This window comes from Miniopterus natalensis, chromosome 5 (genome assembly GCF_054644295.1).
Source record: "Miniopterus natalensis isolate mMinNat1 chromosome 5, mMinNat1.hap1, whole genome shotgun sequence".
Lineage (NCBI taxonomy): Eukaryota > Metazoa > Chordata > Mammalia > Chiroptera > Miniopteridae > Miniopterus > Miniopterus natalensis.
Window position 1 is genome coordinate 62,909,487 of NC_142085.1, and position 15,375 is coordinate 62,924,861.

General features: G+C 39.1%; 1 protein-coding gene across 3 annotated transcripts in view; it reads right to left on the reverse strand.

The window, feature by feature from the left end:
- Positions 1 to 308: 308 nt before the first annotated feature.
- CEP85L (centrosomal protein 85L) overlaps positions 309 to 15,375 on the reverse strand; it is a 96,053-nt gene continuing 80,986 nt past the window's right edge. Inside the window, exons 11-13 of one of the 3 annotated variants that reach the window (XM_087817582.1) lie at positions 10,119 to 10,226; positions 8,087 to 8,318; positions 309 to 4,148 (exon numbers count right to left, since the gene is read on the reverse strand). In XM_087817582.1, coding sequence (XP_087673708.1) covers positions 3,985 to 4,148; positions 8,087 to 8,318; positions 10,119 to 10,226 — 504 coding nt within the window. In that variant the 3' untranslated portion in view covers positions 309 to 3,984. Of the gene's footprint in view, positions 4,149 to 6,082; positions 8,319 to 10,118; positions 10,227 to 15,375 lie in introns of those variants that run through there. The other 2 variants (XR_015714579.1, XM_087817581.1) reach the window with 2 other exon arrangements.

Here is a 15,375-nt window from a genome sequence, read left to right on the forward strand (position 1 = left end):
CAAAAGGGGGACACAGCACTACTAGCTGAAATGGATAGGTGTGCATTTGTATTTATAGCACCTATCATCAAAAAATCTCAGTGCCCTTCATGGGAAGGCCATGAGAAAAAGCTTTTTAGTAACTGAAAAGAAAGTGTAAGACAGATGTAAAGCAGAAGTCTCCACTTTCTAGTTCTAGATTCTCTTGTGTGTTTATAAAAGCTTTTACCTAAAGGAGAAGTCAGTATAGTCTCATCACTGAAAATGCAGGAGAGTCTGAAATTTCAAATACATTATTATATTAAAATTAGGTACTTGGAAGACATAAAGCTTTTTATAAAAAATTTATTTCTCTGTAAATACAAATTCCAACATCAACAAACAATAATCCAGTGGAAAAATACTTAGCCATTAACATTGAAAACTTTTTTAAAAATTTAATAAATAGAACTTTGGCATTCAAAATTCTAGCTGTAAACCCTATTAAAAAAACAAAAACAAAACAAAAAACAACCTCTTTACAAAAAAAGAGGCAAGAATGAAAGATCAGAAGGCATAAGCCAACCAGTGGCTTCACATTCTTTTTACAATGACTGTATTTCAATTAAGTCATGACCACTGTATTTACACGAGGTATTCTGGGTGGTTCAAAAACTGAACCTAGTTTACAAAAACCACCAGCCATAGTGACTGATTACACACTGTGCTGTGCTTTTCATGTGACCACCTAGCACCTTACCACTCGTGCCATCACACCAATGTGATGCTCAATTTTATGTTTACATATTTAAATAACTATTTACACATATATGTACACACACACACACACACACACGACATTCCCAAGGAGTTTCCTGCTCATCATATGGGGAAAAGGCTGGGTTCCAAAGACATGTATGTGACACCTCCTCTCATGTTTACTAAGTTATCTACCTAGTAATGAAAAACTGCTCCTTGCTTTAAAAAAGTCTTTAATGGGTCTACTTACAGAAGAGCAAGGTGCAATCATCACCAACGTTCTTGCAGCTCATGTAAAATAGAAATGAATGCTTACTGCAGGCAAAAAGGCACGAAAGGTTCTCTCTGTATGTGGCTGCAAGAGTGTTGTTAATGACTTATTGATTTGAAACTACATTCTTAATATACTCAACACTTCTTTTAAATAAGAAAAAATTCAAAATCTTTCCCCCTTCATGATTAAATATTAAATGTATAATATTACCATACAGCAATACACCACCATGGCATTTTGGGGTGAAGTTGGAAACTATACTCTATATATAAAATAGGAAATAGTTTTTCTTCTTTTGTGAACACTGAAAACTGTTAAAAGTGAAAATGAAATGAATTAACTTTGGCTCTGAGAGCTATAGCTACTGGCAGTTTCAAATGATACGGTCTACATGAGCATGGTTATGAGAATTGCCTATTACTGTAATTACATATCTACAATGAGAGAACTCTATGTAAGAGGATACCAATAATCCAAACTACAGGTATGGCTGAGCTGAACTATGCTATGTAAAAACACAGCCCAACTTCTCAGCTGCTATTCAGTGAACTATTATTGAGGGTGAAAAAATGTTTTGCCAATAAAGTAGTTCCTTTAAAAATACCCTCTAAGAGATTCCTATTAATAAATCTTGAGCTATAACAACATTAATTTATAAGCTCATTAATAAGTCAGAAATGTATAAATATCCCTTTTAGCAACATTTCCCAGCCCTTGAGATTGTCTCTAACAAACTACTAAAAGAAATCTAATTCAACTTAATCAACTGTCATAACCAAAATGAACTTCACTAAAGTATAATGTGGTTAACATTAAATATTGAACCTATTTCAGATATAAAATGGGGCCACACTTCTTAAAAGAAAATTTCAGGCATGAAATTATCTAGCCAATACACTTAAGCCTTTAATGTGAGAGACCACTGAAGATTTACTAACAATTAACTAAAGTCATCCTTTTTTTCTGACAGCAAATGAAGAGACCACCATTGTGTCTGTGATGAGCACGGGTAACCTGGGTCTTTTACTGAGACCTCCGTTACTGTATCTCTGCTCTAATGTGACCGAGGCTAAATAAATAAGATCAACTCAAAGCCTGGAAGACTACCGGTAAAGGTGGTACCTGCTTGAGATGCCTCCTTAGAAGACAAGCGCTTCAGTCACAGAGGCGTAACTCAAAAGCTTTCATCTCGAAGGAAATTTTCAAACAGATTTACTTTAAAATTAAGTTACTTTTCATCTCAGACCTGTATCACTGTAATAACTTCCAAAAACATCCTAGTTCAAACTAACACAAGAGGTTGTCTTGGAGGGGGAATTTTCTGAAACATGAAAATCAAAATTAAATACTGATGAATCAGAATACTATTGGTTTGATTTCCCCCCAAAATACCCTCCAAGGCTATCTACTTTTTATCTATGTCCTTTCATAAACTCCAGACTCCAAGAGATTATGTTTTGTAATTCAAGGTTATACTTAAACAATTGTCTTAATTTCCTTTTTTAATGGAGTGTATACATTTTGGAAAATGAAATGCATCAGCAGTAGTTAATTTCCTACTAAGTTAAAAAATTTTTTTACCTCAAGATATATGAATTAAGCAAAATGCTGTAAAAGTTTTAGATTAAAACAAATGACCAAAAGTTTGTTTAAAATAATAACCATAAAGTCCCCAAACATACACTAAAAACCTAGCAGATATTTAAGTAAGAACCTAGTGACCCAAATAAATCAGTGATTACTTGCCCATTAGTATTATATTTTAGGATGCCTAAAACAGGAAGATTCTCATTTGGAAGTTTAAGTGATTGCATGTCTACTTAGTATCATTTCCATTTCATAGTGACCTGACCAAGTTTGTACTCTATGGAAACTCGTTTTTAATGTACTTTACCTATAAAAGGAATTGAAATATCACCTGATTTAATTTCATTTTACACTAGTGATAATTCAGATATAAAGAGGATAGGCTGGCTTTTTCTTAAAGTAGTTTCAACTTTATAACAGATACAAAACTGTTAAAATGTAAACATTTGAGATTTGAATAAATAAGCTATTATTCCAGAGCCACTTTGTTAATCTTTCTTTTACAATAATGAAAGGACTTAAAAGGTTTGCATTCATTATGTATGGCTTTGCTTACAATACATATATGTAAGTAAAAAACTGTACATAGTAAGGGACATGTTAAAATTAGTTCAAATCATGTTCAGTTGCCTTGTGATATATAAATTACTAGGCTAGTGACAAAAATCATCACATCAAAATTGCACACCTCCAGGGCAATCGCAACCACTCTGGAAAAACAGCCAACTATCTACAGTACCAAAACCAGCCCCGTCCCACCCCTCACCATCTCAGCACAGGGCCGTTCAAACACAACGGCTCTGCCTCCTGTGCTCCTAGAACACTCGCCTGCTCTTGGAGCTCTTGCTCAGCAAGCCTTTGAAAACCCCGAAGTATGACACAAGCTTCTACATGAAAGAAAAAAATTACAAGAATAAACAGTGCGTGCCTTTCTCAGAAGCTTTGCTTTGACCCTAGAAATCCTTATAGTTTTGTGAACACACACACATGCGCGCACACACACAAACAACAGGATAAAAAGAAACCTACCCCCTTTATCTGAAGGGCACTCTTCACAGCTTGGTCCTACAATCAGTAGTTTGAGAATATAGAATTTTTTTCTTATACACTGCATCACATTTTCAAATGGTAATTTGATTTTTTTGTCCTGATTAGATAAGCCCCTTTGAGAACCCCTTGCATCCCCTCTTCCCCCCCCAACAAATGAATCCACAGAAAAAAGATCCTATGTGCAGGTCATATGTCACCTGCAACTTTCCAACATGGCTCCTTCAAGATCAGGCGAGATCGGGTGTGTTTAGGGCGGTGTAGCCGTAGACCAACATGGCTCCTAAAAAGAAATATGAGGAACTGTAACACAGCAGCATTTATCAATGGGTCAGTATTGCTGCGGGACCGCCACGTGGTCACTGAGTAATGCAGTTGTCTCCCATGTCCTGAGCATAGCGGTCTGATATTGTAGTCCTCAATTCATCAATGTCCCTCCGTAACTGGCATACGTCTGACAGTTTTTTAGTGAGTGTTTCTGGGCTGTGGTCATTCTCAGTCTCTTCAGCTGAACAGTTCAGTGCTGTGGAAATAAAATATGGAGAGAATGTCTCACATTTCTTTGAACAAAGGCATTTTAGGATTTTCAACTGGATTATCATTGGCAATACAATGTTGTATAATGAATACCATTCAGGGTCAGGTTTAAATTATGCATCATTCAATATTAAATAGATCTTAGCTACTTGGCCCTTTCAAAATATTGTTAATTAAAATGCATTAATTCATACAGTGACGCACACAAATTCCACATGTTTAATGAAAGACAATATTCCAAAAATAGAAAAGAGCATCCTCTAACAACTTTATTCGAGCTCAACTAGAGCACTCAGTTCTTCCCATTTGACAAAAATCTGAAAATCATTTGTGTAGGGAAGGGTGATACCTTAAATTTTTATAGGCTGCAAATTGGGTTTTTGTTGGCATGAAAATAAGTTTTCAAAATATATGGTAAGTATATATATATTGAATCAGGACCCTACAACCCCAAACAATTGAATCAGGCTGATTGCTAGAAGTCCAATGGCTGACCAACCAAGGGTGAGGCCCTGAGCCAGAGAGCTTTTAATTGTTTACTCTAGTTCCTCTCTTTGTCAGCAGAACTCAATATAAATGTAGGTGGAGCCAGTGATTGTAAAATAAACCTTTCTTTACCTCTTCATTGACCCTGGGAGCTTATTAGAGCCGTTAAGAGTCAGATAAGTTATTTAAGAAACATTAATTGAACACCTGCCATTATCTAAGATGTTGAGGTTAGCAAAAATAATGGATATAGTGGCTTATTCTTTTATCTTATTATTTTTTAATCCTCACCTGAGTATATGTTTAGAGAGGAAGGGAGAGGGAGAGAAAAGGAAGGAGGGGGGAGGTAGGGAGGTAGGGAGGGAGGTAGAGAGGGAGGGAGGGAGAGGGAGGGAGAAAGAGAGAAAGGGAAGGAGGGGGGAGGGAGGAAGGAAGAGGGGGAGACAGAGAAAGGGAAGGAGGGGGGAGGGAGGAAGGAAGAGGGGGAGAGAGAGAAAGGGAAGGAGGGGGGGAGGGAGGAAGGAAGAGGGGGAGAGAGAGAAAGGGAAGGAGGGGGGAGGGAGGAAGGGAGGAGAAGAGAGAGAAAGGGAAGGGGCGGGAGGAAGGGAGAGGGGGAGAGAGAGAAAGGGAAGGAGGGGGGAGGGAGGAAGGGAGGGGGAGAGAGAGAAAGGGAAGGGGCGGGAGGAAGGGAGAGGGGGAGAGAGAGAGAGAGAGAAAAGAAACATGGATGTGAGAGAGAGAAACACTGATCAGTTGCCTCCTGTATGCACCCCGATTAGGGACAGAACCCTCAACCTAGTTTTGTGCCCTGACTGGGAATCAAACCTGCAGCCTTTAGGCGTATGGGTTGATGCTCCAACCAGCCGAGCCATGCGGCCAGAGCTAGTGGCTTTTTCTTAATAATTTACATACACTTTCATGAGTAAGCCCAGTCAGGTATTGTTGATGACCTACTGCTACACACAGGCCACAGAGGCGTAAGGACCAGAACCACCAGGCCAAACTGGAGGGGACAGGTTCACTGATGGACCACGGAAGCAGACGAAGCAACAGTACAGACGCAGAAAACTAAACAGTCTGATAGAATCTGAAAAACTTCAAGAAAATCAGTAACCAGCTCTAAAGTGGCAGAGCACAAATTATGAGGAGAGTGCGAAGAAACAAGGCTGGAGAGCCGGGCGTGAGCTGCCCGTGTCCTCCAGGGCAGTGCAAGCGCGAGGAAATCAGAGCCACAGTGTGCACAGGGCGCCAACGGAGCGCTCGGCAGCAAGGCGACACGGGCTGGGGGAGGCAGTGCGGCTGACAGGCCAGTCGGGGGGCAGCGGCCTCAAGGCGACAGTGCAGTGAAGATGCTGTGGTAGGAACAAATGTTCAAGCAGGGGGGCACCGACAGGAATGATGGGGCCGGGGGCTGGGACAGGATGCGCCGCCAAACCGGGGCGGCGCCCGCCCAGAGGAAGAGCAGGGTTGCGGGGGACAGGGGAGCAGGCCCTGCTCTGGGCTGCCACGGAACAGCTGGTTCTCAGAGGCCGGCATAATCGGGCGCAGCAGGCACCCCCTTGGCAGAGTAAGCGATCGAAGTCTGTGTGGACCAAAGGCACAGCGGTAACAGAACACAACGGGACACAGTACAACTGCTCAGAGGAAACAGAGAAGCAAAAAACCAACAACACAGAGCTGCTGGGGGACGCTGGTATTTAAGTGGCAGAGAATCCCATAGAAGACTGGCACGGCGCAGTCACAAAGGGAGCAGCAGAACCTAGAGAGTGAGGTCATGAAAACCATGGTGGCAGAGAGCCTAAGGAGAATGGGTGAACAGTGTCAACAAATAGTCCATGGAGTGATGAGATGAGGGTTCAAAAGAATCCACTGGTTTTTGACAAGTTAGCTGGCCGGCTGAATTTTCACAATGCTGAACTGTAAGGTAAGAATCCTGGGGTTAAATTTTAAAGACTGGAAGGAGTAGTCATTGGGAGGTGAATGTGGCAAGGTTCTTAAATCTCGATTTTATTCATATTAAGACAGCTCTCTCATCCTAATACTGAAAAAGCTAATAAATGCTACGTAGGAGTGTGCAAATGTGGGGTACAGAGTAACTGAAAGAGTGACCATCTCTGAAAAGGTGAAGAAATGAATCTTTTGAGAGTGAACTTTTGCTTCTTTTTCCAAGAGATCATTGCTAACTAAACCACTCCACAGTCACCTGGCAAACTCCTCCTCTAAGATTCAAGCCACCACCAGGTACTCCATGGAGCCTTTGCAGCCCTTACCAGGTAGATTTAGATGCTTTCCCTTGAGCTCTCACTGTCCCCTGTTCACATCTGAATTCTACTTATCACAATGCCCTAAGAATGTGGTTAATGGGGGAGCAAGAGCTGTGTTCAAATTATCTGCATTATAGATAATGCCTGGACTATAGAAGGCATTTAATGAATATGTACTGAGTGAATATATTTAAACTCTAAAGTTTTTTTTCATGTATGTGAACACACATCTATGAAGTGAAGGGGAAAGTTCTGCTGACATCTCTAAGCACAGTTACATGTTTCATTTAACAAGTGACACACTTTGATCAAGAGTATTACGTATTTGGTTTGACAGAATAACTATTATGACACAAGATGGTGGAATCATTTTGATAAAACTGGGGGGGGGGGGGACTAGTCCCCTCTCTAGGTCTGTATTTACTACATTCTTAGGCAGTCACTCGGTACAGCACGTTGGTGCACACATCTTAGGCTCTTACTCATTCCCTCTCCTAACCGAAGCCCATTTCTTCTGCACTGAAAAGAGGCCAACGTGTCATATTATAGCTGAGAACCCCCAGCAGAGATGAGTGTTCCTGCAGCAGCAGCACAGAAGGGAAGACAGTGGGACGTTCCTGTGGCAGCTCTCACAACCACGTGTGGAGGAAGGCAGAGCTGAGGGAAAACGGGTGAGTGTTACACTGAAAGGGACAAAGCCAGCAGGCATGCATGACAAAAGCGACAGATCTGTAGGCCCTGAAAACCACCAGAGAACATACACTACACAGGAAAATGAGTATTTTTTCTCCAATATTTGGCCAGTGGACAGATGGCTGGGTCACTACTTGAATGATTAGCACATGAAAGCAAATAGTATTATTTTTAGGAGAGTAACCAGGAACTCACACTTGTCACGCCATCACAGTAACAGGTTCCGCACAGCTCATCCACACAGGCGGGTGCGACTCCCTACAAACTACGACCATGCACACTGCTGCAAGGTAATGAAGTGAGTTCTAGCAATGAAGTAACAAGTATTCACGACCCACTGACTGACTGCAGAGATTTCTAAATCTATGTAGGAAAAGAGATTCAAAACAAATAGGGAAAACACAGTCAGAAGTTCCTAATTCATAAAGACAGGTTTCTAACTGTTCAGCAATGCTGGAAGGACAAGTCATCCGCCACTTACATCTGATTCCCAGTAATAAGGAAAGATTAGGCTCCTTGCCCTGAGCACGCTGATTAAGAATACTGCACAGTGCCTTCAAGTCAAACAAACAATAGGACATTTCCTTGAACAGCTGGTCAATCACACTCAGATCAAATAGTGGTCGTTTGGGAAGAACCGTCTGCTGCCTGGGCTGGTCTGCTTCCTGGCCCTGATCCAACACACAGCATGTGTCTTCTGTCTGTCTTTGGTTCTGCAATGGGTAAAGAAAATGAAAATCTGGGTTAGGACAGGGGAAAGGTACTCAGAAGCCAAACAGGTTAACATTTCCCCCCAAGTCTATAAACAAATAGTGGAATATTATATACACATTAACCAAATTTAACTACATACAGAGTAGTGGGGAAAAAAAGGAAAATAATTTAAATTGTGGAATGGTTCCTCTGTGCAATCTGACTGATGCCCTCTGGAGGAAACAAATCCAGTCTTAGTTTCTAGGACTCTCTCATGCTCTCACATAATGAGCTTCTTGGTTGTATATGTATTTTTCTATAACAAGATTTATCCTAAAAACAAAAAGAACTACAAAGAAACTTTACACCTCATCCTGTAGTTTTATATTAGTAGCAACAGGATATCATTACTTTGAAACCATTTTTTGTATATTGAGAAAAAAGTATATATGTTATTATATTAATAGGAACCAAAATTTTCAGTGTAAGAGAAAAATACAACAAAAATCAAAGAAGGGAAAATACCCCAAACAATTGTAAATTGTTAAATTTGAATTGGAAGTATCAATATGAACTCATGATTTACTACACTCTGAGAAAGTTACCCTCGAATTGCCCTCATCTACTCTTCATTCTGAAAAGGGCTCAGGGAAGGTAAGTTTAATTAGCTTTCCAACAGGGATTGTATTTTGGAATAACCAAATAGCCTGTGGTGATAAGGAAAAGATTTTTTTAAAATAGATGAGTGCCAGCTAGTAAACGTGAAATGATGTAATTAGAAAAAATACCATTCTTTAATCATCTAATGATTCAGGCAATGATCATTAGTGGGTACTAAAACCAACAAGGGAAAGGGTGCTGGCAAACTACACATTCACACAGTCGCCTAAGTATCATCCCAGAGATTACCTGCTATCGGCAGAGGCTCTAACATTACAATGGAAAAAATCAGCTGGCCACCACGCTGACCCAATGAAATGAGTACTGGTTTCCCTTATAGTGGAATACCAAACATATATAATTTGATGATGTGAACAACACCTACAAAGTGTTCAGGTCAAACATTGTTTGATCTGAATCTAATGCTATCTTTAGCTCTAACTTCTAACTTACAAGAAAACAGGCCCAGTTTTGTCAACAAGTCACTAACATGAGAGAAGGGGACCTTAAGTTTCTAAGACAAAATGAAATGCAACTCATGGGTTTTACTGAATGCTGGTTTCAAGTCATTATAAAAAACATTTGCGAAGAAGTGGAAAATGTTTACTATAGACTGGGTATTACTGAATATCAAGACACGTTACTCTTATCGGATGTGACTGATGATACGGCTACATAAGAAAATGTCCTTAATTTTTGGAGATGCATTCTGAAGTATCTAAGTGGCAAATGTCACGATGACAGTTATAAAACTAAAATAAGTATTGTTTTGATAACATGCCCTTAAATACAAGCCAAGTATCTCATCTCATAATTAAATGAAGAAAGTGTAATTTGTTCCAATGGCAGTGTCAACACTGCATTTTCCTTAAGGAATTTCAAGGGTACCTTCCATTTATGCCTTATTCAGTGGCACTGCAGCTAATCTCTATCTAACATTTGACTTTGAAAATGTCTGTGAAATTGTATTCTAAGACATACATAAGTCTGTCTTTTTATTATAATTTTACTAAAAACCTAATAGATTTAATTAACTGGCATATCAAAATCAAGTCTTCAATTTAAAAATGTTTTTAGAATATGTACAAGATAAGCATTTGCTTTAACTTAAATAGGTGCTGAATCATCCTTTGAAAGTCACTTGAATTTCTTCTACTCACATCAAGCAATGTTTTTGTTAATCTCTGTAGGTTTCTTTCTTTCTTTTCCAGCTCTTCCATCATCTTCTGAGTGGTCAGTTTTTCTTCAGAAAGTTTTACTTGCATAGACTAGAAAAAAGAGAAGTGTAAAGTAAAGCACGTTAAAACTGAAAGCAAAATGCAACCCAGTAGGTAACAAAGAGCACTGACTCTGAATGCTTTCCATCTATCATCCTTCCCAGCCCCTTGGAAGGTGAAGCGTTCACGTTGCAATCAACCCATATTACCTCTAGAGCAGATGACTACAATAAGAAAATAAATACCATCTTTTCCTAGAAAGTTTTTAATATGGATAAAATATGTTAAAACTAAAATTGCTGTTTAATGCCATATTATAGTTATTTTATTAATTGAATTTTGTTTACATATTGGGAGTATATTAGCAAATCTATACCTTTTTTTTTTTACAACTTTCTTATGATTAATAAGATACGAGATGGTAAGATCATAAGACCACTCCTGCTTTCTATCCTTTGAAACACAGCTAACTACCCTTCTCAGTGTCTAGTATCCCAAGTGAACATGATGCTGAATTCAGGGCAAAGGCCTATCAGGGGCTTTCACGGACTAATCTCTCCACCCCATTATAAAATCACAAATTATCCAGACACAATACTGTTGTGAGAAAACCTTGAGTATGCCAAAGCAGCATACAGGATATTTTAGGAGTACATGGGTGGGTCATTTCAGCTTATAAGCCGGATTTTCAGTTACATACCAAAGAAAACTTGCCACAATGCCCAAACGGTATATGTACCTCATGTTCGCTGCAGCAGTGTTTCTAATAGCCAAGACCTGGAAGCAACCTAAGTGTCCACTGATGGATGAATGAAGAAAATGTGGTATACATACAATGGAACATTTCTCAGCCATAAAAAGGGAAATCTCACTATTTGCAACAACATGGGTAGAACTTGAGGGCATTACACTAAGTGAGAAACATTTAGTATCATTGGTAATAGAAAACAGCTTTATGGTTGCCAAGGCAGGGGGTAGGGTGGTTCAATGGGTAAGAGGTATAAACTTCCGGTTATAAAGTAAGCCCTGGAGAGGTAATGTACAGCATGGTGACTATAATTAATACTGCGTTTCATATCTGAAAACTGCTAAGAGTATATCTTAAAAGTTCTCATTACACACAAAAAACTAACTGTGGTGATGGTTGTAAACTAGACTTATTGTGGTAATCATTTTGCAATATATAAAAAGATAAAGTCATTACATTGTACACCTAAAATTAATATATCACATGTCAATTATACCTCAATAATAAACAAACAAACAAAACAAAGTTAACAGAGGGAGAAAAAAGACGGAGAAAGTAGAATTAATGGTAACAACATAAAATTTTGGAGTCAAATAAAACTAGATTCTGGGTCCACAGCTTATGATGTGCAATCATGGGTAAGATATTCAAGCTTTCCAGGCTCCAAATTCATCAGAATTTCCAACCTTGTACTATATTGTAAAAAGTATGCAGTGGGTATGCAGACAATATCTAGGTGTCTGCAAACAAATCCCATGAGTCATAAGCAGTCATATGTGTACAAACTAAAATTCCTTCCTTAACTATCATTCTGCTACCACACATAACTCTAAAAACAATCCACCTGAGAGTTCTGCTTTCAGCGAGAGCCCATGTCAGTATTCTCTCCACTCTCAGAGCTCAGTGAGATGGAAATTCTACTCCAGGCTAGGGCAGCCAATAGCACAGGGCTCCATCTCTCCCTAGTTCCCCACTGAAGAGCTGCGTGCCCAGGAGAGGCAGGACAACGGCATCCCTTACCCTGCCCTCAGCCACCTGCACTTAAGTTCCAGCCGAAGACGGAGCCCTCGCCTTCTGCCCAGGCTCCCTCATGGGACAGGGGCTTTACATTATTTCCGTGCAGAACCACTGAGAATACTGGGACCCTGACCGCCCTTGCTCCGGCTTCTGGGGCAAGGGCTCCACACTCGAGAGGCAAGCCACGATTCAGAGCTGCTGCCCACCCTCCTTCCCCTCTGTATTGCCTCTGCCAAAGACTACAATGGCTAACAGCTCACTGGAGACAGGCTTATGCAGGGGAAATGCACTTTTTTTTTTTTTTTAAATATATCTTTATTGATTTCAGAGAGAGGAAAGGAGAGGGAGAGAGAGAGAAACATCAGTGATGAGAGAGTCATTGGTCGGCTGCAGCCCGCAACCCGGGCATGTGCCCTGACCGGGAATCGAACCCTGATCGCCTGGATCCTAGGTCCACGCTCAACCGCTGAGCCACGCCCGGCCGGGCGAAATGCACTCTTGAGGAACAAACGGGAAGGAAGGTAATGCCTAGTAAAGAACTCATTCACTTTTTGACTGCAGCCACATTTATGGAAATGATGGGAAACATTTACTACAAAATATCTTTTTATATTGTACATTGAGAAGAAAACTACAGGAGAAGCCAGGTTAGCCATGCTGGTTTCATGGATGCAAAGAAAGGCAATCTTTCTAAAGGATCAATGAGTAAACAAGATTTTCATGCTAGTTAACAATATAATTTTGACAGCTGAACAAAATAATAGATAAATCTTTATGTATTTTTATAGCACTCAATTTCAAAATCAGCATATACTTTTACATGAAGTATTGCTTTCTCTATATTCAACAATAAATACCACTTTCAAAACTGTGATGAAATCAACTTGCCACCGACTTAAAGCAGATAAATATTTATTTGACTTCTGGTGCAAGGTGGTAAACCACTAATGGTGTATTTTAAATATAGCATTTTCACTCTGTAACTACCTTATTTTTATCTCCTATAAATTGGACATAAAATGAACAGGGCAAAGGATTTTATTTCTCTCTTGTCATAAAAGTTAAACTGTAAGAATAACCTGCTTGTACTTAAGGCAATGTAATACTCTAAATCAGCCAAATAAGCTTAGTAAACTTGGTCTCCTCAATAGTCTGCAGTGAAAAGAAAGCAGTAAAACATGAAATTCTACTAATACTGAGTTTGCTTTGTCTACTCAACTACTATCCTAAAATAGAACAACTTCCCAGTGCTATGGAGGAACAAAGGACATGCAAACTGTAATGGCAGTGAAATCTTAGCATTTAGTTTTAAATAAAGTTAACACTATACTAAGAGCAAAAATGTACAACACATGTTAGAAAATGGTTGGGAAGCTCTCCACTATCCTAAATTATAAAGTATTTTGTGTTATTTTAGCTATGCAAATCAGAAGAAATTATAAAAACAGCTACAGCATATGAACAGACATCATAATCTACGTAGGTGTAAGGCTGGCCATTCTTCATGTAAGCAAACGAGAAAAAACGAGGAAGCTTGAAAGAATTAGTACTTGAAGGGAACTGCTCTATTATGTGTATCAACTTGATAATATCCCATTAACTGTAATACAAAGCAATAAGAATACTTTTTCAACCCTAAGTGTTCTCTTTAGGATTCTCTCTGTGGTTTTCAGTGCTAGAGAAATAATTAGTACTCATTTTTTCAGAAGAGGCAATACTTTCAGGTTTTTACAGAGAACACATTTTATATTCATTACAAATCACCAAATAACAAAAACCAGCTTTTTCAACTGTGAAGGGATCAAAAAATAACAAGTTTAAATAAGTAACATTAAAGTGAAAAATCTCATTATCTGAGGCATATTTGTCTCCATCTAGAATTTTCTGTCCAAATAACATCTTGATGAATATAACTAAGTTGGCCAGCTATCAACATTTGCTGTCTGTCTCTGTGAACAAACTACATACTAGATCTACAGATCTAGCTGGCCAAAAAGGCTAAGATAAAAAATAGAGAGAGAGCCACTGCTTCACAAGATGACAGAATTAATGAATATATTGTATTGTCTGGGCCCAAATATTTGGCGATAAATATATCTCATTAATTTGATTTGCATTCTCAAATTAGTTTGAAGAAATAAAAGAATGTTTACTGAAGCATTTTAAGATAATAGAAGGGCATGTAATTAAAAACTACGTATCTATTTACATGTGGTCATGACATATCTAAATGTGACTGGAAGACTTGGTTAATGTGTAAGATTAAATTCTATTAATGTCTCAACAAATGGGGAAAATGCACATTTTAACTAATACAAATATATCCTGAACATCCATAATGTGAGAGAAAGCATGTGATAAATAAAGAAAATCTTATAAGTCTTATCCACTAAAATTTCAAAGCCAAAGGACAATGCTGACTGTCCTTAATTTGGACTGAGATAACTTTTATTACATTTACTTCTCAGAAAATGTTACCAAGTAACATAGAAATTCTTTTCATTATGGTCCATAAATCAAATAATAATGGCTGAGGAAACCTAACTATCTTGTGATTCAAGTGGCTTACAGAACTGAAGTTGCAGAAATACAAACAAAAGAGCATAACCTCCGAGAATCAATCAAGCAGGACCACACACTTGTCGAACGGGGGCTGGTATTTGATTAAATTGATAAATTATTCAGTATGGCCAAAGGACAATCAAAAGAGGCTGTCTATAATTCTGACACACAAACCATTTACCTTTTCTTTTTTTACTCCCATTTTAAAGAAGTAATAATAGAATTAGGAGGTGTAAAAATATTTATTCAGTAAAATTTGTCCAATGGCTTTCCACCATACTTAGAATAAAATACAAAGAATGCTATGCCCTGCCCAGCCGGAATGGCTCAGCAGTTGACGGAGGATCCACGCGACCGAGGTCCGACTCCCAGTCGGCTCCATCCCCAGCGGGGGGCGTGCAGGAGGCAGCTGCATCAACGACTCTCTCATCATTGATGTTTCTCTCTCTCCCCCTCTCCCTTCCTCTCTCTGAAATCAATAAAATATATTTTTTTAAAAAATTTTCTGCCTCTCTGTTATGTGGCCCAGGCCGCTTTATACTGTCACCTCTTACCACTCTGCTTCTCGGTCACTGCATTCCCAACAGCAGCCTTCCTGCCAATCCTGCAGTGGCCTGGGCACCTTCACGGCTCTGACTGTTTTCTTTGCCTGGGAGGCTTTTCCCCTGGTTACATTCATTCAGATCTCTGTTTAAATATTATTTCCTCAGGTAAAAATTCATGACCACTGTATCTAATGTAACAGTCACTGCCCTCTTTTTTTTAATGCCTCGTATTATCACTACTTGATATTGTATTTCTGTTTTTCTGTCTCACCTCAACAAATGGCCAGGAACTGGCTGCCTGGCACATAGGAAGGTGCTCTGTAAATAT